Source organism: Astatotilapia calliptera, chromosome 13 (genome assembly GCF_964374335.1).
Source record: "Astatotilapia calliptera chromosome 13, fAstCal68.1, whole genome shotgun sequence".
NCBI lineage: Eukaryota > Metazoa > Chordata > Actinopteri > Cichliformes > Cichlidae > Astatotilapia > Astatotilapia calliptera.
This window is the reverse complement of record NC_137434.1, coordinates 9010560-9037862: the sequence shown is the minus strand read 5'-3', so window position 1 is coordinate 9037862 and position 27303 is coordinate 9010560. Positions and strand designations below refer to the sequence as shown.

Here is a 27303-nt window from a genome sequence, read left to right as displayed (position 1 = left end):
TGTTAGTGCCTTTTTACTTCTCCACGGTGACGTTGTCGGTTAGCGCAACCATTTTGGTATTTATTCTAATTAGTGTGCTTCGCTGACCAATGACAGCACTCCTCAGATAATCCTCAGCCAATCCGTACACGACGCTGTGACTCACCAAATAAGGAGAGACAGCACCAAATAAGGAAACATTGTATCTCTTTATAAGGAGGGAAGTAGTTCCTCGGCTGAGGTATTACTCCGCTGTCGCTTTCGCTGTCTTAAATTTTGAGGTTTATGTTCGTTTGTGACACACGGAAAGAGAAATACTGTAACATTATCTGAGAGAAACTTCGACTTGTGTGCGAGCAAATCGACACTCGAGCTATTTTCGGTTCACATGGCGGACTAGGTGACGTGGCGCAGCAATATGGAGGTCGCTCTTCGCGCTTTCCTTTTTGAGAAAGTGCTCAGAGTTTTGGAAATAGAGGAGGAGGGTGAAGCAAACTGAGCCGGGGTTGAAGGGTCTTGGGGGCAGCATCACTTTCGAAAGTTTGTCTCGGTAATTTCCTGGAGTCTCTGAACCATCATTTGGTCGGGTTTGTTTACATATCGTGGCCCGGACGTGTATGCGTTTTATCAGTCATTTACGAGGCAACCGAATCCAGCTGTCTTGGCTGGTGTTTAAAAAACTCGCTCCAGTAAATATATAATGTTACCGAGCCAGGTTGGATCGGCACCACCTGGAAACGGCTCGGGTTCAGGCAGGGGTACCACAGGACACGGCTCGGGGTTGGTCGGCAGCGGGATTCGTCCCGTTCTTGTCAGATCAGGGCAAGCTCTACCCGGGGTCAGCGAGAGTACCGGTGCTGCAGGGCGACAGGGGGACAGAGATACCATTGGGATGCTGGGAGCTAATGGTCCAGGGGGTCCGAGAGGTGCGAGGCCGGGGAACGGGACCGGTGTAAACCCTCTTCAGACTTCCGTTCAAAGCAGCATGGTGGGCTTAAGTCCAGGAGTAATGTTGCCTCACGGAACCCGCTTCGATCCGGACCGGGAGAGTGCGCCTCTGTGCAGCGGCTCAGATAACGACTCGGACTCCGGAGATGATGACGAACCCGTGGGTTCACTTGGGGACAGTAGGAGAGGGGTGAAGCGGGAGAGAGGGGAGATGGAGGCTGCGGTGTCGGGGCAGGAGGTAGGAGTATCTCCCGGAGGTTACAGCATGGTGCCCGGAGGGGTCGCCGGGGCAAAGCCGGGCAAGAAGACACGTGGACGCGTAAAGATAAAGATGGAATTTATTGACAACAAGCTGAGACGGTACACCACTTTCAGTAAGAGGAAGACGGGCATAATGAAGAAGGTGAGTCAGGTGATGCGTCTGGATCTCATCCAGCTGCGCCAGCGTTTGATTTGAGAGTCTCTTTTAGCTGTTGATTGGCCTGGAAGTACAGCAGTGTCACACTGTAGGGTGCTTTGCAGTCATTCATGGAAGTGCACTTGTTAATAACCTTTTAAAAAAATCACAACACCCTGGGACAGTGTGCATCTGTTATTACAATAACCACAAGAAAGACTTTGGGTTGGGGTTTTTCTTTTTTTTCATGTGAGCCTACATGCTGCTGACCTGATGTCAGTCTTGTGTCAGTGTATTTCTTATGAAAGACAAAGCCATTGTGGTCCAGAAGTGACTCAGTGGATGTGAGGAAGTCAGAACATTCATGACAGCCACTGGGCTTTAAATAGAATAGAGCAAATGACAGGTCTATTTATGACACCCCCAATCCCAACTATCACACACAGAAACGTATAAACTGATTCATGCATGCATACCCGCACACACCTTCACAGACATCCTTGCAACTATTAGATGTAGTTCTCATCACAAGTCACAGCCTGTTCACTCCGTCACTGCTTACAGGCGGCAGCCATGTGGCAGTAAGCAGCAGTCGGCCTGTATGTGCCAACAGCTAACTAAACCCCAGGGAAACAGACCAAAGAACGGTCAAAGAACACTGAGACAGAAGCGAGAAGCCTGGGTTGTGTGGTGGTGGTGGGGTGCTGTCTGTCTGTGCATGCATTATGGTGCTGTACATTACACAGACGTCTAAGTCTCACTGATGACTTGTCCTGGTTTCCAGTTTTGTCAGTTGACTCTTGCTCATAAGCAGGCGACATTAAAGATGACAAACCTTGCTTCTCAGTCATAACTGCTCTCATTACTGTCTCCTTAAAGCAACATTTCTGAGGAAATTCACAGCTCACCCACATGATTTGATGCCACAATAAAACACCACCGTTTGGTATAGAGTCACGGAGAGTGGATTACTTGAGCTGGGGTCAGCTGTTGACCACAAGCCCAGCAGTTATTGTGATGTGGACTCGACCACTTTTCATCATGACTTTAAATAAACACTTGTAAGAGGTGCTTTATTGGAGTCCAGGAGTTTTTTTTCCCCCCTCTTTCCTTTAACTTGTCCCTGTGTTTCTTCGGCTGCACCATGCGCTCTGCTGTGTTTCTCTCTTTTTATGTATCCCAGACTGTTGTCGTGGAAACTGAGGTGTCTTTATGTAGGCTCTTGGCAACATGAACACTATTTGACACAGTGTGGGGATGGTTTTCTTTTCTTTTTCTTTTTCTTTTTTTTTTTTTTTGAAAAGGTTGCCCACACTATGCCAGCCATCACAGAAAATGACAGGTGGGTGGAGTGGGAAGATTCATAGATTGGTCTAGGATGAGCCCACTTTCATTTTGAAGGATGCAGTTAGTGTAGCACAGGCCTGTTTGTTCTCTTCTTATGTGTGCCTCAGCTTGCAGCCTTGTAAACACACACTGTTAAATAATTACGTCAGTTTGAGGTTCAGGGTTACTCAATTAGTACTAATATGTGGCATATATGATATGACTTTCTATAGTGGGGAAAGCAGCACAAGTGGTATGAAGAACATTATGTGTGACTCAGCTCAGGTGCAGTGCTGTGGAATGGCCTCGGCTAAATTGAGTGCGTCCATATATTCATTATGCTATTACTTACACCTAAAGTTTTTCCTGCTTTGATGAGTTTAATGAAAGAATGATTTGTCATTTAATTGAAATATTACATTTTTTTTAAAAATGCTTTTGTGCCTATGAGTAATGACTTCATGAATTTCTTCACAAATAAAATTGTAACCATTAGAGAAATCATAACTTGTCAGCGTCACACACATTATTTGCTCCAAACCATCGTCTTCTAGACAGAATTCCTGCAAGACTGCTCAAGGAAGGATAAACCTATATTTATTTATCAGCTATGTACCACAGGCCGTCAGGTAGTTAAACCATTACTTAGAAAGCCACCACTTGACTCGGCGTCCTTAGCAAATTGCAAGCCAATCTCCAAACTTCCTTTTATCTGCAGAGAAGTGGTTTATTTAAAAAGTTTCAGTCAGGTTTCAGAGCTCATCACAGTACAGAAACCACTTTAGTGAAGGTTACAAATGATCTTCTCATGGCCTCTGACAGTGGACTCATCTCTGTGCTTGTCCTGCAGGACCTCAGTACAGAGTTTGATGCTGTTGATCATAACATTTTATTACAGCGATTAGAGCACGCTGTAGGTATTAAAGGTACTGCGCTGCAGTGGTTTGAATAATTTCTATCTAATAGACTCCAGTTTGTTCATGTAAATGGAGAGTCCTCTTCACATAGTAAGTTTAATTATGGAGTTCCACAGGGGTCCGTGCTAGGACCAATTCTGTTTACGTTATACACGCTTCCCTTAGGCACTATCATTAGAAGGTGTAGCATACATTTTCACTGCTATGCAGATGACACCCAGCTTTATCTACCCATGAAGCCAGATAACACACACCAATTAGTTAAACTGCAGAAATCTTTTAAAGACTCTAATTTTTTATGCTTCTAAATTCAGATAAAACTGAGGTTATTGTACTCTGCCCCAATAAAATCTTAGTAACACAGTTTCTACCCAGATGCTTTCTCTGGATGGCATTACCGCCCCTCAAAAGCCTTCAGTTGATCCAAAATGCTGCAGTGAGAGTACTGATGGGAACTAGAAAGAGAGCATATTTCTCCTATATTGGTTTCTCTTCATTGGGTCCCTGTTAAATCCAGAATTGAATTCAAATCTTTCTCCTCACATACTTTTTTTTTTTTTTTTTTTTCTTTCTCCTCACATACAAGCTCTTGAATAATCAGGCCCCATCTTATCTCGGTGACCTTATAGTACCGTATCACCCCATTGGAGCACTTTCCTCTCAGACTGCAGGTTTACTTGTGGTTCTTAGATTTTTAATAGTAGACTGGGAGGCAGAGCCTTCAGCTTTCAGCCCCCTCTTCTGTGTAACCAGCTTCCAGTTTGGATTCAGGAGACAGACACTGTCTCTAGTTTTAAGATTAGGCTTTAAACTTTGATACCTTTTTGATAAAGCATATAGTTAGGGTTGGATCAGGTGACCCTGAATCCTCCCTTAGTAGTTACACTGTGATAGTTCTAGGCTGCTGGGGGGTTTCCAGCACCTTTTTCACTCACTATGTCTTTAAATACCTCTCTGCATTTAATTATTTGTTATTAATCTCCAGCTCTCTTCTACAGCATGTGTTTTTCCCGTCTTCATTCACTCACCCACAGCTGGTTGTGGCAGATGGCCGCCCCTCCCTCAGCCTGGTTTTACTGGAGGTTTCTTCCTGTTAAAAGGGAGTTTTTCCTTCCCACTGTCGCCAAAGCGCTTGCTCATAGGGGATTCATATGATTTTTGGGACTTTTTGTTTTCTGTTATTAATGGGTCTCTACCTTAAAATACTGTTGTTGCAATTTGGTGCTATATAAATAAAATTGAGTAAAGAATACATTTTTCTGCTTCTTTTTCTTATAACTTTGGTGATTTTATGAGACTTTTAAGGCACAGTGTTAGGTTTCAGGAACTTTCTATTAGTATTTTATTTATTTCTTGACATAGAAGGTGAAGGACTGCAAACTACTGTGTATCTGGCAGTTATTCATTTTTCCTCAGGAATACATTGACATACGATTGCATTTAGTCTCAGCTGAATGGCTGATATTCATCTGCTGTGTTAAATATTTTAGTGTTTTGGGGGTTTTTTAATGGTAGCGTGAAATACAAAAAAGGAGAGGCATTGGCTTTGGCCAAATTGGAACTTCAGTATGGGTCAGTCCTAGATTTTTCAGCTACATGATGAATAATTTAGTCTACTAAAGTTTAGAGGATTAAAGGATGGCTGCCAATTTCACAGAGCCCTGCTTCTTATCTTCAAGTAGCATATTTGGTCTGAAAATAAAATAAAACATTTAGTAACACAATCATCAAATCCTTCTGAGAATATCTCTGAAAAGTTAGAACAAATATTATTTTCAGCACTTGAGATAGCTGCTGTACATAAACTGACTGCCCACTGTATTAGGTACACTTATTCAATTACTCTTAAAACCCAGATGTCTAATCGGCCAATCACATGGCAGCAGTTCAATACATTTAAGTACATTAGCCATGATCAAGACGACCTGCTGTTCAAATGGAGCTCAGGAATATACAAGAAAGGAGATTTAACTGATTGAAGCCTGGTTGTTGACAGGTTGGTCTGAGTATTTTAGAAACTGTTGATCTGCTGGGATTTCTTCACAACCATCGAAAATTTATAGCGAATGCTCCAAAGAAGAGAGATGGGGAGCAGTTCACGGGGTGAAAATGCCTTGTTTATGTCACAGGTCAGAAGAGAATGACCAGACTGCTTCGAGCTGATAGGAAGGTAACAGTAACTCAAACAACCACGGGTTACAACCAAGATATGGAGGAAAGCATCTCTGAATGCATCACATGTCAGACCTTGAAGTAGATAGGCCGCAGATGCAGAAGACCCCACTGGTGCCACCTTATCTGCTAAGAACATGAAACCGAGCCTAAAATCAGACAAATTTCGCTTGATCTGATGAGTCTTGAGTTCTTCTGCAACATGCAAATAGTATGATCGGAATATGGTGCAAACAACATAGTGTGGGCGATCAAGTACCAACTGTTAAACAGCATAGCCTACTTGACCATGTCCATCTCCTTATAACTGCTGTGTAACCATCTTCTCTAGGCTGCTTCCAGCAGGATGATGCATCATGTCACAAAGCTCAGATCATCTTACTGATTTCTTGAACACGATAAGTTCACTGTACTCAAACGGTCTCCACAGTCACCAGATCTCAGTCCAGTAGAGCACTTTGGGATGTGGGGGAATGGGAGATTAACATCATGGGACAGTTCCACAAAGATGGTTCTGAAGGCAGAAGGGTTCAACCAAGTATTTGCAAGTTGTACCTGACTAGTGTATGTAAGTTAAGCCAGCGTCCCCAACCCCCGGGCCGGTCCGTGAGTCTTTTGGTACCGGGCCGCGGGAGTTGAGGCTTGGGTGTGAAATATATGGTTTTCAGGGGTTTTGTCGGTTTATATCTTAATTTTTCTCTTTAGCGTTTTTATCGTTAACTCGGTTTCCCTGGGTCTTTTCCCTTGTGTTATGAATAAATCTTCTGTTTTTTGGTACCGGTACTGGTTTTATTTTGTTGTATTTGTCCGCGACACCTTAAAGGCCGGTCCGTGAAAATATTGTCGGACATAAACCGGTCCGTGGCGCAAAAAAGGTTGGGGGCCGCTGAGTTAAGCGATTGATCCTTACTGTGGCCATCTTTGTAAAATTGCTGAATGCGCCTTTGCATGAGAAGGGAAGACCAACCAAGACTTTCAAGGGATTTAAACCCACAGCTGACTTCTCTTAAGACTAAGTTTGGGACTTGCATTAATTAAGAAGACAAACCCTGAAAACCCTTTTTTGGGTGGGAGTGGGTTAAAACTACATTTACTTTCAGTTGTTTGTGGATGGGTCTTTTCTTTTCTTTTTTTTCTCAGTTATTTGATAAATAGACCTGGCTGGCATATTTTGTGGCATAAGAACCAATTACAGTCAGAGGAACACCACCGCCACCAGCAGCACCACCACACACACGCCCTGCAGTCATAAATATTTATGTGAAAATCAGCAGAGCAAGGAAACTTATTAAAGCACTATGTAGCTTGTGTTGCCACATAGCACTCTCAACTTGATAAATTATTCCTTTTCTGTCATGGATGTTGGCCAAACATCGAGCTCTGTTGTTAGGGACCCCTCCTCTGCAGGCAGCACTAAGTCGGAGTCGAATCGTTCAGGTTAAATAAGTGCAGCGTGCCGGCGAGCCGCTGCAGTTGCAGCTAGTCATCATTAGCCTTTATGTTCTCTGTCGTCATGTTACTGCACACTAAAGCCGATTATGTGGTCAGATAGTGAAGACAGGACAGATACGGTCCATAATGAGCACACTATGGTGGAGTAGACTCGGACAGCGACATGGGTTTTATAACTGCTCAATAAAACGCTTTAATTTGAATGTGATTCATGTCCTCCCCCTCCCCCTTTTTGCTGCGTCTGACAGTGTGTTCCGCTCCACCTTGCAACGGCACATCTGTCAGCTCGGCTCTGGGTACGCTGTGCTTGCCAAGGCGATGGTAACGGCACTGTGCCTTCGCAGCACCAGGAGCATCCTCCAGATAACTGATGACTCATGTAGATAAAGGCTTTCTCAGGAGTTCACACCGAGTGCAGCATCAGGGTGCACTCGGTCGTGTGTGTGCGTTGGATGGAGCTGAATCTCGGTGTGCTTCTCCCTTCGCTCTGGGGAGCTTTAATGCGAGTGTCTGCAAGCTGTGCGATGAATGACGAGCCGGCGGAGTGCGACGGAGACCTCGTGTTTTGCAGGCAGCCACCTCTGAGTGTTTAAAATATTCCTCCTGTCAAGACTCAGTTACTACTATTCCCCCTGTCTATCAAGCTTGCACTTTCCTGCAATCAGTCTCTCGACTATATCACACTCTCTATTCTGGGAAGCCTTATCTTGTGTTATTTTAGTTTCATTTGTGCTATACGTCAGAGTCCACCAAAGAAGTATTTATAGATTCTAGTGTTCTCTTGGCTGTTTTCCCACAGATTCATTCCCTCCTCCATTTTTAGGGTTAATTTGCACATGATGTGAAGGTAATCCAAGCCCTAATTTGGCGAACTAGCTCTTTTTTTTTTTTTTTTTTTTTTTGATGTTTGGATTTCTAGCTCGACTCTTGGCCCGTTCTCTCGGTCGGTTAATCACATCTTCTTCTCACTTTCTCAGGCCTATGAACTCTCCACCCTGACGGGAACCCAGGTTCTGCTACTTGTGGCCAGCGAAACGGGTCACGTGTACACTTTTGCTACTCGCAAACTCCAGCCCATGATCACCAGTGAAACGGGCAAAGCCTTGATCCAGACATGCCTCAACTCGCCAGACTCTCCGCCGCGCTCCGACCCGTCCACAGATCAGCGCATGAGCGCCACCGGGTTTGAGGAGACTGACCTCACCTACCAGGTGTCGGAGTCGGAGAGCATGGGCGACACAAAGGTGAGTATCATAAAGTGAAAGCGGTTGCAGGCCGGTCCTCCAGCTGGCCAAGACAAAAAATACAAACATTTAATAAATAATAAGACTCGCTGCCTCGTTTCAAAAGAGCAAAGGTCAACTATTAATAATTTGCGCTCACTCCTGTATCTGTCTCCACAGCTCATCTCTCCTGCGTTCAGGTACTAAAGTCATTGTGACTCACTGTCTGTTCTCTAATAGAGACATGGATTTCAGTGCAAATTAAAGAAAAACCCCAAAACCCCTCATAAAGCACAGTAGAGTCGCTAATGGATATAATGGGAAATCTCTCCAGAAAAGGCCAGCGTACAAGGAGAACAAATAAATCAAACCCACAAGCAGCTGTGGAAAATAATCTTTGTCCTATTGTAAACACACTTTTGAACTTTTGCCCGTTAACATGTGAGGCTTCTGGTTTGGGCTCGCGGTTTGGTTCTGGGCACCAAATCGTTTTTTTCAGTGAAACCAAGAAGTCTTCAGTAGTCCTTCAAAGCATTCGTGCAGAAGGGAAAGCCGGATAAGACGTGCAGAATTTATCCCCGCTCCACCAAAAAGAGAGCCGTCTTCACTTTTACCTTTTTGACCCCTCATCCAGGAAAACCTCGTAACACTCGTGAAGATAAATCACTGCAGGCCTGGGCTGTGTTTGGACGAGAAACACGCCGTCTGCTATATGGAGGCTTTTGCTGTTTACGTTTGATTTTTGGGACAGAGACGTCTGATATTCACTTTGAGTTGTTTAACAGAATGTGTGAGTCTTAAAATATTTGGATGTTGCGCATTTTCACAATTTGCGTCATTATAGAAATGATCAATAATAATACAACAGGTAACCTTTCACTTAATTTCTCCCAATTATTATTTTAAGTTTGAATGAAAAAGTTTGGTTTCTGTGTCGTTGAACTTTAAAACATCTAAGGGTTTGAAGCGTTAGCGTTGAATTGATCGGTGGCTGTTGTCAGCTTTGTGCAATCACGTGCTGGATTCCCTCGACTGTTTACCCAGCTTAAGTATTCCCCTTTGAAGACGCACACTTCCATACTGTTTGCCCGCATGCTGTTTTCACAAGGCGCTAACTAACACATGCCATACATCGTCAGGGATGGGAGATCAACCTTTGCATGTTAAGCCACTCTCATGCCCGCTCTGCTCATTGATAAAAATTAGTTCTGCCTCTGTTGCCATATATGGTATGGTTTCCCTGCCTGCACTCTTGGCTGAGGCCCCTCACATTCCTTATAAGCTGCAGCTGTCTTTGGAGTCCTGTGATTCACCCCCCCAACACACACACACACACACACACATACACACACACACCCTCCTCCACCACCAGCACCACCACCTCCTCTCATTTTAGTGATATGGAGGGCAGGGAGTGGGGGGGTAGGGGGTGGGTTCTGGAAGTAGATATGAGCGGGTGTATTGGAAACATTTTTCGTCCCATTTCATGTGACAGCTATTTGGGTGACTGGCTGTGATACTGTGACCTCTGAGCGTCCACTCCCACCCACCACCCCCAACTGCAGTTTTGAGTGTGGGAGGCTAGCGTGAGACCTCGTGAACCCCTGTGTACAGTGGGACGCAGCAGAAATCGTCAGCGGGCGAGATTTCGTCAGGCGGTTAGGACAGGACAAGCAGGTGGATCGGATCCCTCGAATGCGAGGGATCGTTTTATGTGTGTGCTTGCAGCGTGAACTTCTGCCGAGTCTGGACGCTGTTCATCAGGAATAGTATGTCATGAATACACTCCACTGTAGTCTAAACAATCCGGGTTTTGCAAAGACTGGTGGGGGAGCGGATAACCTTTTGAAGAAGCAAAAAGGAAAAGCTTAGATGATTGAAGTAGATGTAATTTGGTGCCTTTAGCATCGCTCATAAAATCAAATGACAAAATAAACTGATAGGGCTTAACAGAAACAGTGTAATAGCTAGTTCACTGATTGTCTTTCAATACCACTCTCGAGGCAAGCACACAGCGGCTTAGTTTAGATTAGCGAAAAGCCTGGAAAACAAAGGAAATGGCTAGCGTAGCTCTGTCTGTACTGGAGAAAAGGAAGATTTTATGCCTGAAATTATTCCTTGGATCAGAAAAGCTCAAGTCTCCCTAGTTTTGGAGCAAGTATCGTCTTTTAGAGTACAAGCCTTTATTTCTGATTTATTTGTATGTGTGAACTCTTTCATGGCATGCATTTTTGATTTCTCTTTGCTGATTGGGACCTGATGAATGTAAAAACAAAGAATTACCAGATTTTTTATTGATTTCTTTTTTACCTGATTTTTGTTTGAGAAAAATGAAATCCACATATGAGGACATTCGCTTTAAATTTTGAAAAACAGTGGCAGTATAACGTCCGTGTAAGTGGATATCAGGCCCTTGTAGAACAAAGCTTTGTATTTTGGGTTAGACAACCCAAAATGTGATGTCCACATATGTGGACGCCAGGTCCTAGGAAGTTAAAGGAGAAATGATTTGGTCTGCAGTACATTTGAGTGGCATGGTAGTGGAGCATTTAACACTGTTGGGTCACAAGCAGGTAAGCAGGTTCTCAGTTTGAACCCCAGCTTTGGAGTCTGCATGTTCTTCCTGTATCTGTGTTCACTTCATCCCAGAGTCCAAAGACATGCATACTGGGTGTAATTGGTGGCTCTAAATTGGCCGTGGATGTGAGGCAGATAAAGTAGTGGGAGATACACAGAATAAAGATTAAGCGTGACTTGTAGTTTAAAACACTTTGAGTGGTCAGCTGGAAAAGTTCAATTCAATTGTCTTTATTTATATAACACCAAATCGCAACAGCAGACATCTCAATGCGCTTTACATTGTAAGGTAAAGGCCTTACAACGACACAGAGAAAACACCAACGATCAAAGATGCTGCACTTTGGGAGGGTGAGAAGGAAGAACTAGCTTTTAACAGGAAGAAACCTCCAGCAGAACCAGGCTCAGGGAGGTCCATCCATCAATTGCTATATAGATGTAAGCATGTTGCACATTTCACAAAGTAAAACCAGTTCTGGTAACGTTGCGATGCTGGGTAAAATATAAAGACTGTGGTAGTGGGATCTTATCCATTTGATTTCCTATGCAAGAAAGCAAATGAGTCTATTCACCAAGCTGTGCACTGATAGATTGTTATTAAGCTATAACCTGAAAAAGCCACACGTCACTGTTAAACATAAAACATCACGAGTAAATTGGCATGATGGGGGAGGGGAGTTCTTCATTTCAAATAGTTGTTTATGAAATGATGGACAGCTCCTTTCTGCCTCGCAGCGCAGTGTCTTCTTTCCATCTGACTGGACCGATCCGTCACTAGCTGGGCTGTCATGTGTCTTTGCCTCTGATTTCTTCTTTGTGGTAAAACGCAGCAGCTGCTGTGGAAATGTTCTCACATTTTTCCCCTAGATATTGGTCGAAATTAGTCGGCACAGACTTCTTTCCTGAAGCGTTGCTTTGGCTCTACGTTCAGCAGTCTTCCAGTGCAGGATCAGTTCATTCCCCCTAAGAGTGCTTTTATTCGAGCCGAAAGGAGTCCTGAGACGATAAGACATTAAGATTAGTGTGTGACTCACTGTGGAAAATCCTCGCTTTTTTGTTGTTATTGCTCTGTCAGCACACATAAAAGCAGCAGTAACTTCAAGACGGTCCTCTCAGGACTTTTGAAAGGAATTGTGGGAGAGTGATGTGTGACGTAGAGTCTGAGTGAGGCATGTTAAGAGGAAAAGGTGGAATACATGAGAAATGAAACCACATTAGAGGGCAGATTTGTTGCTTTTTGCGCATTTCTTGCATTTTTTTTGGAGATAGTTTATGAGTAATACTACGTCCCTACAGTGCAGATGTTTGTTTCTTATGCTTTTTGGGTTATTTTTGGAAGGGGATAGCAAATCCCACAACTTATGCTTACTTAGATGATCTATCTTGGCATCGAATTCTCAGTATCAGAGTCGGCTCTGGTTTTCCCCCTCCTCCCACCCGCACTGTTTCCTTCTCCTTTTCTCCCGTACTTCATCCCTCACTCCCCCCTCCCTCCTCTTTGGTTCTGGTTGCTGGTGTCACTGCTGTTGTGCTCCTCGTGAAGTTTATTTGTTGCTGCGCTCATTATCACAGTTCACTTTGCCACGCAACACTGACCAGAAAACGTCCAGAGTGAGCTCACTTGTCCTGACTGAGCGGCGGCATGTTTGTTTTCCCCGGCAGCCCCGAGTTCTGGAGAAGAACAGATCTGACAGCTTATATCGCACATCTGTAAACATGTATGAAGCACGTCGATCGCGCTGGAGGTGGTGGAAAGCAACGTTGCGACAAAAGCCATGTCATCCACCCCCCGCCTCGCAATCCCGTCCTCCACCTCCCCCTTAAGTTTGCAGCAAGCAACTGGACAGGTCAGCCGCCATTGGCTGCACCTCCTCCACTTGGGCTGCCTTGCCTTTTTTAGCAGTCCCAAATGGAGCTGCAAATTCCATGTTGCTGGCAGGGTGACAGACTGGGAGATGGGAGCCAGCAAATGGGAGATTAGACGAGGGCCAGCCACCATTAAACTGCACAATGGGCTCTCCAACCAACACTGGACTAGCCTGCCAGTTGTCACCTTCAATTTGGAATGATTAATCCCACATGAATAGAGAATCATTTGTGTCCTTCCCTTTTTAATTACTCTCTCATTTCCTCCGCCTTTAAAACGGCTCCTTGTTTGGTGCCTGCGAATGTTGGGAAGCTTTTATTTTAATTTTTTTCCTCATGTACACAAACCTTGAGGATGCAGAAAATTTAAGAGAAATGAAAGAGCTATAAGAACATATTCTCGATGTGCGAATGTTGTTGTTTTTTTTTCTCGTATTTTGTGTGATCTGTTTTTTTTTTTAAAATCTCATATGTTCACCGTGCATAGAGGAGAGCCAGGATGTGTAATACTTGAGATCCCCCCATCGCTGGGGAAAAAGATGTTCCTGTCTTGTAAAATAGATTGCATAGCAAACTAAGGGCTGCGCAGTCTGACTCCCAAAGATTCATTTCTTACTGGATACGACTCAGCCCTCCACTGCACAACTATAAATTTTGCCTTCATGTGCTGCGTTGGGGTACCTCATTATACTAAGCTGGATGTTTTACAAGGTCGTGCTTTGGTTAGGTTTAGTTTAGTTTTTAGTGTTCTGAGCCATAGTGAGGCTGATTTGAAAACCACAAATAAAAGGGTCGACTGTAGTCAACTTTTATTTAGATCAGCAGTTTACATCCAGGTTGGTGTGGCTGCTGCTACTGATGGATGTTAGTGGTTTGAGGCTGCGGCTGGCCACCTCCTAAATACACCAAGGTTCGTCCCCGACTCCTCCAGTCTGCATGTCAAAGAGTCCTTGTGGGGTGTGTTGGGAAAGATAGTTTAGCATAGAGCAAAGTGTATGGATGTGCTTGTTAATGAATGAGCAGTTTGAGACCTCTATTAGTGCCCTTTGTATTAAAATTTACCCATAGTTATGCTGAGACTTAAAACATAAAGCCTTAAACACTTACCATTTGAAGTAATATTCATTGTAAATGTAAACATTAATTAGCTATCAGTCACCGTTTTGGGCAAGTCACAGTTTTTTTCCTTGTGGTATTTCTTCCAAAACTAACAGATCATACCTTGATGTAACTTTCTCTCCCTATGAAAGTCACAGTCGGGATTGACCACCAGTGAGAATTTGGTTGGATAAGAACAAATAGTTGAAGGTACAGTCTTGGTACCTTTTTATTTTCACCGTTACCCTTTGAACTCATGCAGATGTTGCAGTCATGACTGTGAGTGTTTTCTCAACTCGCATACAGTGATTGTAATGATTTAAGATTTCGGTAATTGTGTATATGTGGTAGGATGTAAGTGGGCAGGAAAAAGTACCTGCTGAGATTTCCATCCACTCAGTAATCTGAACCAAGGCGGCCGCTTAATATCGTCTGCAGTCAACACAATATAAAAGTATAACAATAACTTACTGACTAGTTAATTCGGAGCCAATATTAAGTGTTATCTGCTAAACAGACTGTTGGTGTGTTATGGTAAAAAGGGGTGGAGTTCATGCTTATTAATATGCTGTATCATTTTGTAACCGTGTACTGAGATAGGAGATGAACGAGGCTTAAGCAGGAAATGACAGAGCTGAAGCGTTGGCTACATCACAAGAATGATCCTCTGCTCTCGCTTCTGTTCTGAAAGAATGCATTACACCACCTCGGCCTATGTTTACTATGCACCGCCGTGACTGAAATGAAAGCCAGCACCGTTTATAGACGGGCCAGTTGAACAGGAGACACACGGAGATGGTCAAACAAACCAGTAGGTCAGAGCAAACTTGGCTATGTAGGTCACAGAGATAGTGGGGGTACGGCTGGACTGTTTGACTAGCACAAAGGCTAATTGCTCTATTTGACCCTCTGAATGCCAAACCCCTGCTCCCTATTGGATCTCAGGAGGGACAGGAAGCAGAAGACACACGTTTAAAAAAAACGGAGCAGTTCTTCAGAGCGGCATATCTGTCTGCTTCAGAGTCGTGTTTTGCGACCTGAACGGTGAGAGCTGCTTGGTGTCAGATGGCAGCCGTCTTTACACGTGGCCTCCTGCTGCCTCTGCGGGCCGGAAAGGGTTAATTCTCCCTCAGAGGTGCTCAGGTTTCCCGCCAGCTGTCTGTGCCCTCAGCTGTTTGTACTCTGCCCCTGTCCTGTCCCCTGTCTCAAACCTCACACACAGGTCTGACTCTGCTCAGTCTACCCCCCCCCCCCCCCCCCCCCCCACACACACACACACACACACTTTCTACTGCTACTGTAGCTAAAACCCTACAGTTACACTTCAAGCTCTGTTGGCTTTCATGAAATACTTTATATCTCCATTTTTACTTGTGGTCTCATTGCTTTTTTCCCTCTGTGCCATCAGTGATACCTGTGGCCCGTGCACCAGTGCAGACCCGGTTACCCCCCTTTGTCTAGTTTAGTTTAGTTTCATTGTTAAGCCTCCTGGGAGAAGGACGGTGCAGTGACAGCTGTGCCTCACTCTGTCAGCAATCACTCGCTGATGAATGACAGTTATAGTATAGCAAATGGGCGACGGGCTGTTGTTGTGTGAATTTATTTCGTTTTCCTTTTTGGTTGAAAGGGCAGAACAGCGCTGCGAGGCCCTCCCCCCTCCAACTTTCCAGCTGCTGTTTAACTAAAGAGGTAAAGGACCTTGAACTGTCACAGCCCCTCAGCAGAGCCTGGAGTTGAGTGGACCAGCTAACTAAGAGCAGTGCAAAGTTTTGCACTTGTAGATTCTTGTAAGCGGAGCAGCTTTTCTCAGACTTGTCTGTCTGTAACCCCACAGTTAAAGAGAGTGAAGTCTGGAAGACTCTGCGTTAACTGCGACACTTAGAGGAGTTTATAGGCTTTAAAAAAAAAGCCTTTGTTTAATGATTAGTCGGAGCCATGCTAAAAGACTGTTGTAAATATTACTATTTGATTAGACTGCAGTGTGGCGTAAGACAGCAAGCTTGTCCTTACAGTAGCTCCATTTATGTGTTTGCATGGCTAGTGTGTGGTTGGAAGGGCTTATCAGTAGCATGCTGGTTTCTCCACCTCTCACCCACGTTATCAGTTACATATAAAAGCCAATAGGACTGAGAGAAGAAGGCTTCGCCTACTTCTATATGATTTTCCTCTTATCAATAGCAGGTGCACACTTACTTTTTTTTTTGGAATTTCAACCCTATAAGATGCAGTACGCTTGCTTCACTTGCTTCCTCATAGTAAGCCGGTGTGATGTTGCAGGCAGATGTGTTTTCCAGACATTATACATTTATTATTCACTCACTCTGCATCTTTGAAGGATCCAGCCACGTAACCGACCACCTAAATATGCTCTAACGTGAGGTGGAATGTTTCTTTTTTTTTTTTTCCAGCTTGTAACATCAAATATTTTAATCGTTTATCACCAGGAAGTTGGCTGGCCTCAAACTGCTGACAGTATAAATGACATTGGGGGGGTAGGGGGCAAGTTCCAGAGTTCATAGGCAGCTGACAAATAGTGCAGCAAGTTAATGGTAATTGTATTATATCCATGTAATATTTCATTGTGTATGCAGCTGAAAAAAGCAGACGGGGTGATATATGATGACTGCTTCTAACCAGACTAAAGGGAGCTGATATGTTGGCCACATCAGGGTTAGCTTTTGAAATTAAAAATCCTTTTTTATTTTTATTTTTAAATCCTCTGTGGAAATGTTAAGAGTCCGAGGATCCCTGTTGGATGTGGATGCAGCTCTCTTTGATTGAATCCAATCACCTGGACTCAAGCCCTCAAAGAACACTGAACCCACATGGACGTGCCAACTATTAAATGCCTTCTAATGTGTAGGCTTACTCCCATTGTGCTATTAGAGATCATTAGTATCATGTGAATAAGAGCTTGTGCGAGTGTGTAGAAACGGGCACGGTGGGTTTCGATGTACTTTATAGTCTCGGCCTAACGCCTACTCTGCTCTTATCATGCAGCCCACTCGCCAACACATCCTGCTCGGCGGTTCAATGGATGTTCGCATTAGCTCTTTGGTGCGATGCTACATCTCACATCCTTTCATCTCAAGTTTGCCTCATCTGCCTTATTTCTGTGCCTTTTTCAAAAAGGTATTATTTTATTTTTGCAAAGCCGCCGTGTTACGCGGTCAGTTAGTTGTCATAGAAACTCAACAAAATTATAAAGCGGCGGCAGATCGGGTAGGGCTGGATGTTAATTGCAGGAGAAACGGCTGCAGATGATAAATGGCTGATGCCGAGTAGTCAGGTGTTGCACAAAAGAGGATGCACAGTCATGTTCCTCGCTCTCACTGTTATGATTTTAATAGGTTTTTGTTTTTTTTCCTCTCTCGGGGGTTATGGAGTTGCATTTTAATGGGGTTTCAAATGTTTTTCCAATTAGTCTGAAGTTGCCATCCATAATAAAATCCCTGCGTTCGGAGCTGACTTGAGAATCCATCTCGCTGCTCTTTGCAAGGCTCGGTGTCGTCGTGCAGAGAAATGCTTCCCTGTGCTGCTCACTGTTTTACATATGGATGCAATTAGAAGAGTCCCAGGCTGTTTCTTTAGCTTGTTTATGCCATTTGCCCTGTGATTGTTAAAACCTGCTTTGGTTTATGTCAGCCATCCATTGGTCCCTGAAATGCTCCGAGAATTAAAGGCTTCTCCCTTCAACCGTCCTCGTGTTCAGCTGCCCGTGGAGGAAAAGCCCCATTAATTGTGTTGTTTTAGGTGTGCAGTTGTTGGCGTTTCTGGAGCTGGAAATGCTAGCCTCAAAAACGCCACCTTGAACAGTTACTCATTTAAGCTGAAGTTTTTAATTCGAGGCTTTATTAAGTCCTAAATTTCCAGTTCGGAACATGTTTTCAGAATTTTGACACGAGCCGGGGAACGCCGAACTAAACCCTTTGGTTTCTTCCCACAGGACGCCCTGAAGCCGACGTTCACAGTAGCGACCCTGCCAGGCTCGGCCAGCAGCGCCCAGTCCACAGTACCCACCACCTCCACCACCATGCAGGTGAGCAGCGGATCTTCGTTTCCCATCACCAACTACCTGGCCCCCGTCTCGGCCAACAGCAACATCAGTGCCAACGGGACCGTCCTCAAGACTGCCAGCGCCTCCACGGGGGTCATGCAGCTGCCCGGCGGCTTCACGTTCATGCCCGGTACGTTGGAGAGCAAACACCCACCCGGGCTTCTCGTCCTCATCATCCACAGCTCAGTTTTTATACTCCTAATGATTTGTTTGTTTTGACCTCATCCTTTGGAAGAGACACTCCTGCTGGCCTTCATGTTTTGTTAATGTCATCGTGCTGTCTAGCTTATTAGCTGATTAGAATGAAAATGGCACTGCGGCGTGACCTCAGCCGTCATCTCAGAGTGCTCGTGCCCCCCCTTCTCTCTCTCTCTGGGCTGTTTACATCACACAACAGCTCTTCATAGCCAACACTCGGGTTTTTACAAAGCCCCCAGTATTCAGGGGAGCCACGTCTGTTGGCGAGTGGCCCTGCCTTTGATTGTCACTTGGGGACAGGAATAATTAGGTGAGAGGGACACAATAGACCTGGCAGCGAGGGCTGATGAACAAGGGCCATAATTAGTCATGAATATTCAATGAAGGATCGGTGGCTTGCGCTGACATTATATATGAGGATGTGAGGCGGACTTTGTGGAGACAGAGTGGTCTCGACCGAGACGTGACCCTTCATTTAGGGCAGACGCTTTAAAACCCAAGGGAAGTCGGTGAGGACTTTAGGGCTGCAGGCTTCGATCTGAGGTCCCCTCCAGAGTGTCTAAATGATTTCTCCCTTAATTGTTCATTACGCTTCCCCTTTTCAGATACGGGTCTATAGGGGCACTTCCAAGAGGATCACAGTTGCCCGTCAAGGCATTAAAAATATAAAAAATTCAATAAAAGATATTTAAAATGATTCCTTCTGTATAGGATGCTTTGGAATATTTATTTGCTCTGTTCACAGTTCTGAGGATTGTTAGACAGTGGGGGCAGTCTTTGCCATGTTGTCTTCTGTCACAGTAGTGTCGCTACAGCTGTGAAGCCAAACATGCCCAGCGCTCGTCAGAGTTGTATTATCTTAGCACTGACAGTAATGTCACTCACTAGATTTTGCTGTCTGTGCTCCGCCACAGCGTCTGACGGCGCAGACACACGATGGCCTAATGGGGACTATTTGTTATCTTGACTGACGTGTGAAGGACAGCCAGGCAGTGCCTCTGTCCTCCCGCCTTTTTAAAAAAATGTGGGGTTTTTTTCTTCTTTCACCATCTTACTCTGCAACCTTTACGCTCTCTCTCTCTCTCTTTCTCTCTCCCTCTCTCTCGCTCTCTCCCCCCCACACCGCACCCTCTGTTGCTTTCTCTCTCGCTCGCTCACTCGCGCCCTCTCTCCTCCTCACCACCTGTCTGGCACATAGCAGCAGCGCCAGGTGGAACAACACACCCTCCCACACTAAAGCCTCCTCAGCTGACAGCTTGAAGGGGCCTGCCCCCACCCTACTCCAGCAACTGTCTGTGGAGCATATGACCAAACGTGAGGGTGTAGCTCCAGAGTCACGTTCTAGAAATGAAATGGCTGGCATTAGTTCACTTGGATGGAGGAAGATGAGAACAAGTTGTGCAGCAGGTGGATGATTTGGGATTTACAAAAGGACAGTTTCACCTAGTTAGTGTTTACGTCACATGACCTATCACACGCCTGCAGATTCAGGTTTTACAGCTTTTTGAACACACACCTTTGAGTGCTGAAAGTAAACGCCACACCACTAGGTGACCTCTGATTTGTCGTTTACTCACGTGGCTATCTATGAAATTTCAACTTCTGCGTTATTTTCAGTCGGTGACCTTTTATAAAAGCGTCACTTGCTAACCCAAAGCACACTGTGGAATTTTGACCTTGTAGGAATGTGTAGAAGTTGATAGTTTTGTGCACTTATGTGCACGCTGGTGGCACAATTCACACCATGCCATCGGTGTCAGGCTATCACGCCAACATAAGAGCATCAAGCATTGTCCAAGGAAATAACTACATTTAAAAAATCCAGTTTAAAAGACTCACAAAACACGCTTTGCAAATGAGACTCACTCACAGAAAATCATTCATTCTGTTTGTTTGGTTGCCGTCACGTTATCAGGCCGGTGTTCTAAACGTTAAACATATTGATTAAAGCCCTGGTAAATGTTAAAAAAAGAGAAAGTGTGTTTCCAGCCTAAAGTGCTGCCAAAATGTCGAGCAACTGAAGGTATTAAACGACTAACAGTGACAGTGAACTCCATGCGAAATGAACGTATTAGCTCTTTCTCAAACTGCATTATCCTTTCATATTTAGACTTAACCTTAGAGTGTGTGTGTGTGTGTGTGTGTGTGTGTGTGTGTGTGTGTGTGTGTGCGTGCGTGCATTTGTGTGCACACCCCTGCAGCAGGCACTCCTCTCCCTCCTGGTACCCCCACCATTCCTCTGAGTCAGTTGCAACAGCACTCCTTGGCCCTCCAGGGGCAGCATGGTCAGGCCCTGGCCGTCACCCCACAGCCACAGCAGGGACAGCAGGCTGTCTTCCGCTTCCCTGCTGCTGTCTCCCTCACAGGTGACATGCTCTGCATGCTGCCACGACTGTGCGTGTCCTGTGCTAATCATGTCTTCATAAACCTTCTGCTGCTAGCACTGCTAACGCTCCCTTTTCTGCTCTATAATCATGCACCTAATGCTGCTTGCATGACTTCTACCTCGTCTACCATTCGCTGTCCTCACTGCTGCACCCCTCATCCCTAACACACTACTGCAGCCCTTCTGGGCCTGGGCGAGGTGTTTGATGACTTACCGTAGTGGCTTTTTGCCCGCTGTGTCTCTCCAGGCCCAGGGGTACCCCAGCAGCTCCAAGCTATCCAGGTCCATCCCAACACCCAGCCCACCTCCAACAGTGACAGCAGCCCTGAGATCTCCCACACCTCTACAAACTCCACTGGTAGGCCAACCACACAGACACTCGTGTGTCTTTCAGGCAGATTTACGTGTTCCAAACAGGGTTTGTAGATTTTCTTAGTGAACCAAAGTTTAACAAAAACTGCACACTGGTCCCACAACATTAAAACTACAGTGTACATAATTATTCCCATCATGATGGCGAGTGGAAATGGGATCCCTTTGTGAGTTTTTGATTGTTAATTTTTAGTAAGAAAATCCTTTTAGGTCATAATATGTTGTGTTCTTACTGTGTGCACTGTTTGTTTTTGCTCTCCTCTTGTTTGGATGAGTTGATTCCCAGAGGACGGAGTAATATTGCCACTCTACATTGCATGAGTAGGAGTTAGCAGTTGAATTTGGATAGATATGAAGTGCCATCTGCTGGCCAGTGTGCATAAACACCACTTAACCCATTGAATGACGCTTCCCTCCCTTTCTGGCTCTTCTTGCAGCCACAGTAAGTCTCCCAGCAACCATTGTCACTTCATCAGTGCCAACGTCTGTGGCAGGTCACATGATGTACCCCAGCCCGCACACAGTGATGTATGCCTCCACGCCCACGCTGGCAGACGGCGGGTTGGCTGTGCTCAACGCCTTCTCCCAGGGGACCTCGGCAATGCAGGTGTCCCACGCACAAGCCCAAGACACAGGTGAGGCTCCGAGCACACACAGCTTCCTGAGTGGCTCATGTGGATTGCATTGTAATTAATTGTGATGTCCACGGGTCATTTTTGTCCTCTAAAGAAATCTTTTGCTATCAAAAATGTGTTTTTTATTCATCAAATGGGCTGAAAATAACAGAAGTTATTCATTACTATACTATGAATGATTGGAATAAGTTTCAAGTAATTTGATTTATTTATGTGGTTTTTATTGAATTTTATAACGTTGTTGGCCCTCGTGGACAAAAATGACCCCAAAGTACAAAGTGTTGCAAAGAGCCGTATTTTCACACCATACTGTTTTCAAACATTTTTGATCTTGGATCACTGATGTGTGGGGTCAAGCACTGGTCATAACAACCACAACAGGCAGCACAATGAGGAGGCAGGTGCTCTATATTCAATGAAATTTTATTTATACAGCGCCAAATCACAACAACAGCCGCATCAAAGTGTTTCGTATTGTAAGGTAGACTCTACAATAATACATACACAGAAAGTATCCTCAAAAGCCTCCATTGCACTGGAGATTTGCATACTTTGATGAGCATACTTTTTTTTACCATGTTGTGCAAAGCAATGACCAGTAGGACAAAGCACATATTGTCCTCTAGTATAATGAGGAGGGAGAATCAATGTTCAGGAAGATCCAGGGTTAGAAGATATAGAAAATATTGTCAATATTTAGAGCACATGCTACCCTTTCTCTGAAAAAGCACATCAGCCACCTGCAGAAGTGGAAGAAGGCTATGAAGTGAAGAAAAGTGATGAAGAATCTGAACTATGTTCAAGTAGGTTCTCAGGCATCCAGGACATGGTAGTCTGAGGAGCTTGGAGAGAAAGTGACTGGGCTTCTTGAAGTTTCTTGAATTTTCAGAATGTGAAACTGAAATAGAAGATGTGTCAGAGGACTACACATCATCCATTTCAATTATGATGAAGACAAAGAATCAAGCAGGAAAGAGGAATCAGCTGAGACAGAGGAATATTTGCAGTAACGTGAGGAAACACTGATCTGGTCTTCTAACCTTCCCAGTGACAGACGATGCCTGACTCTCTCATGTGCCTCAGAGAAAGATGATCTACCACAGTCCAAGCACATGTGCCAGGTCCCATACTCCTTCAGTGGCTTTTCTACTCGAGTACTGAAAGCATTATACACAGTGTATTCTGCTTGTATTCTGCTTTTTAACGTTCACATGCCAATGGATGCATCAGAGACCAAGTTGGGGTTCAGTAACTTGCCCAAGGACACCTTGGTAAGAACTCCAGACTAGAGCACACAGAGATTGAACCAACAACCATCCAATTAGCAGATGACCTGCTCTACAGCCAACTCGATGACGAACAAGGAGGGACAACAAGAGAGGAAGAAAAATGGACCGAATGCAGCTGTAGGCATATGTGGGTGTGTTGATTCTTACTGCCGTGCATCCAGTAGAGTCGCTACGGCCAGTTTATGACATCCTGAGTCTGGTAGAGAAGTTTTCATGCTGACACAAGATTAATCATAGAAGCACAAAAAGGACATAATTTCTTGATAAAGACACAATAGATGATCGTCGTTCATGACACAAACGTGCTCCCATTTGAGGTGTATGATGTGTGTTGGTGTTGACTTGACTTGAAACACAAGTGGGTGTTCCTCCTGCTGTGATGTAAGATCCTGGTACTGATGTGACTGTATGAGCACCAAGTCCCCTTCAGAGGACTCTGTCCCCTCCAACAGAACATCCAAGTAAACCAGGGAACTTTGAGACAAAAACATGGGCAGCATGTGATGCAGGTCCAGCTGTACATGGAACATGCTCGTGTGCGATGGCAAACCGTCTGTCCTGCAGTCAGGACACGAGTTGTCCCTAACATTGCAGGTTTCCAAAAGAAAACAATCACCTGTAACAGCTTGTTTACTGTATATGCCCCTTGGCCTGCAACTGCAGAAAGAATGCTGTCCATGATGGGACCAGTGCAGAGGAATAAACCTGAGCTTCCTCCTGCACTTGGGTCAAATATGGACACGCCTTTGTCCTCATGAAAGTTTGCCTTCACTCAGACTCATGCCCTCCTACCATGCCAAAATATAGAAAACTGTCAGGCAATGAGTTGGAATAAAGTTGAATAAAACCTTGAAACACAGAGATGGATGATATTTTATACTTGTTGCTTCAAAGCAAACGGGGTCATTTTTGAGCCCTGAGGACCACAGGTGTGATTATGTGCTGCCATTTAAAATTTATAAATGGTTCAAAAAAAGAATTCTCACTAAAGTTCAACATACAGCATTCTGTATGTTGAACTTTAGTGAGAATTTTTAAAAAAAAAATTTTTTTTTAAATATTTAATTTAATTAAATATTTAATTTTCTTGTTTTATTTTCGCTAAAAAACAGGGTGTATTTTTTGTAAAGAAGGTCTGGTGGCCCTAAAATGTAAAATGTTGGGTAAATTATGTGTTAATGTGTTGGTCTTAAGTAAAACTAAGGTGTAACACTGAATTGATTGACAATTTATACTTAATACTTTAAAAAAACAGTCAAATGAAGTGGGGACATTTTTGACCCCTGAGGACCACCAGTGTGATTATTTGCTGCCATTAAAAATTTATAAATGCTTGAAAAAAAACTTTCTCACTAAAGTTCAACATACAGCACTCTCTAGTTATTCAGATAGTCAAAATTATCTAAACAATTAAATATTTTATTTTCTCAATTTGTTTTGACCCCTGATGAACTGCATTGTATGCAAATCGGGAGGACATCACAAGGGTTAAAAAAGTGTAATCAATAAATTCTAATCAATGTATCTTTTCCTTTTTTTTTTTTTCTTTCTTTCTTCACATAGGTGGTGTCCCTCAGGTGTTCCTCACAGCACCTCCAGGCACGGTGCAGATCCCTGTCTCAGCAGTGCAGCTACACCCAGTACGGCAAGATCTGCATTTTACAAGTGAAACTCTCAAATTCCCTACGCAACCAGCATGCCATGTGACCGCACTAATGCATCCTAACAGAGCACTGGCACTCAGGAGGCCACAGGCTCTATCGAGCCTGTGGCTCTTGTTTTTTTGAATGAAAGCTGGCATAGTGTCTTACTTGTTTTCTACACATGCTATAGACTCAAAACCACCTTGTCAGTGCATGGAAACCAGAACTTGAATATTTAGGAGTTTATTGATGTCATTTTATATCAAATTAATCTGTATTTTATACTATATGCAGATGGGAAAATCCCCTCACTGAACTGGAATAGGAGAAATAGTCCTTTAATTGGATCTAACGTCTTCTAATAGATAAGACCGCAGCCTACACACATAACAGAGAAAACATCAGCATCTGTTGCAGCATCACTCTGTGATAAATGGCATGCACTTTAGCAGGATCTCCATCTGTGTGATGTGATGACGTGCGATGGCTGTCTGATGTAGTGTCTCCTGACATCGCTCTGTTGCCTTCCAGATGGTGATTGGCCAGCAGTCGAGCGGCAGCAGCAGTAACCTGACGGAGCTCCAGGTGGTGAACAGCACAGAACTCAAAGAGTGACTGACAGACGGCTGGAGCTGTTTAACACGGCAGACCCAGGGACACACACACACACACTGACTGACATCTCTATTTATTGATGCCTTCCTTTGTGGGTTCACATCATACTTCTGAATGTGACTTTATAATACATACACACACACACACACACACACAAAATCAAGGGCCTATGTGTGGCAGGCCCTTACACAGTATGTTTTGGAATATATATATATATATATGATGCATAGGAGATATAGCGCTAAATCCATCATCGGAACCTATTTTCTATGCCGTTTGATGGTGTTATTTTTGCGCGTGTGTGTGGTTTTTTTCTTTATTTTGACATTATGTAATTACATGTGTGTGTGTACACACACACACACACACACACACACACACACACACACACACACACAGCAAAGTGCCACAGCTTCACACCAGCCAAAGAGACATTTGTTTGTCTGAATGTTCCAGTGTGAGCAGTTTGTGCACAAGCATGTGTCAGTGTGTGCGCACATATCTGAGGTTTGTAAATGGGCGGGGAGATGCTTATCGACTTAAAAAATAAAATCGATTTGGAAATGTACATATTTTTTTTTTTTTTAATTGATGATTTGTATTTTTATCCTGGTTAATTTTGTGCAGCGGCATGTAGTTGTTTTGTTTTTTGTTTTGTTTTTTTAACGTAGTGGTTTTTGTATGTACATGAAATTGATTTGGATAAAGAAAAAGAATTATTTACATGTCAGTGTAAATTAATTTAATGTACCATCATTTGCTGGTATATACTGTCACGCTGTTGGGAGTTTTCACTACAAGATGGAGAAAGAAACCTGGATGTTTTTTGGACGTTTTTTTTTTCCTTTTGTGATATTTGCAGGACTGTCCTTCAGACTCCGGGTAGCTGGGTCACAAAGTACATCATCATTTTCATTTACTCTCCACATCCTTTTTTTGAGCGAGGGTGGGGCTGGGAAATTTTCCATTTGGTATTACATCAGTTTCACATGTGAGGTTTCCAAATGAAGCCGAACCTGGCACTTCCAGTGCAGAAGTTATTTAAACTATGACAATCCAGTGGAAACAAGTTTCCTTTGTCACAAATCTGTATTTTTTTTATTATTTTTACATTTTGTGTTCACGCCTAGAGACATAAAGGAATATTTAAGTGACATTAGATGGAGATTGTTCACTTATTTTTGTAATGCCACCATATTTGAAAGACTGACTCGTTAAAGCAGAGTGCCGATTAGCATCTGTTAACTGTAATGATGCTAATAAAGCCGCATCAAGGCACCGGGCACCAAAGTCTGGTTTTAACAAGAGCAGGTAATCGCACTGTACAGACGTTGCATTGCTCTTCAGCACACAATCACAGCACTGTTGCTCAAGTGATGACTAGAATTATTTTTCTAAGAATGAGGATCTCTTAATTTGGCAAAGTGACTTCAGGTGCTTTATGTTATACTCCCTTCAGCTAGAAGTGTAAGACCCTGTTTGACTGCAATCTCAGTATGTACCTCAACAATCATTAAGAATGAGTCATTAGACTGAGAGCCTTCTTTCTGCACCATAGTGCCTCTCCTCTTCCATGGCTGATTTTAAAAAACAAAGTGAATGCACAGCAAAAAGGGAGCTTTACTTATTTCCAACCACCTCACATGACTTTGGACCTGTCATACAATCCATTGCTGTGCCCCGAGAGTGAGATTATTCACTCATTTCTGCAGAATTAGTCGGACGACTGAGCATGGCAGGCTTGAAGCCAAAGAGAATTTGACAGAGGCTAAAGTTCCCATGCCCACTTCTGTTCAGCTATTCGCTGGCAAGCGCGGTCATTTTCACACCCGATGGTTTCTCTGCTCTATTCATGTCGTCCTACAGGGCTGTTTGCATAGGAAAATTACATGTTGCGGGCATTCAGTTCTCACATTGGAAATCTTACTTTGAAAGGGGATTACTGAATAGAATTTGTGGTTTGAAAGAAAATGGTTATTTTGTGTGTTTTTGTTTCACTGTACAGAACTTTTGTAATAAAACAAGATGAAACACAACGAACTGTTCAAAGAATGACCACATCTCCTGCTGAGGAACTTTGTTTTGTTTTTTTTTAATTGGGACGGAGAATGTCAAAACCATATTGTCCTGAATGAAACCTTTTGTGTGTATAA

At 43.9% G+C, this 27303-nt stretch overlaps 1 protein-coding gene across 8 annotated transcripts; it reads left to right on the top strand.

Moving 5' to 3' along the window:
* The first annotated feature begins 445 nt into the window (after positions 1 to 445).
* Positions 446 to 25875, top strand: srfb (serum response factor b). 8 transcript variants are annotated; one of them, XM_026190466.2, is made up of 8 exons: positions 446 to 1330; positions 8169 to 8435; positions 17902 to 18142; positions 20412 to 20576; positions 20844 to 20954; positions 21406 to 21603; positions 24456 to 24532; positions 25067 to 25875. In XM_026190466.2, exons 1-8 carry the CDS (start codon positions 680 to 682, stop codon positions 25148 to 25150), a joined length of 1794 nt encoding a protein of 597 aa, XP_026046251.1. In that variant the 5' UTR covers positions 446 to 679; the 3' UTR covers positions 25151 to 25875. The 8 variants fall into 8 exon arrangements, with proteins under 8 accessions (XP_026046251.1, XP_026046252.1, XP_026046253.1 ...); XM_026190467.2 differs by having other exon boundaries at positions 24456 to 24557; positions 25067 to 25269; XM_026190468.2 differs by lacking the exon at positions 20412 to 20576 and having other exon boundaries at positions 25067 to 25866.
* The last annotated feature ends 1428 nt before the right edge of the window (positions 25876 to 27303 follow it).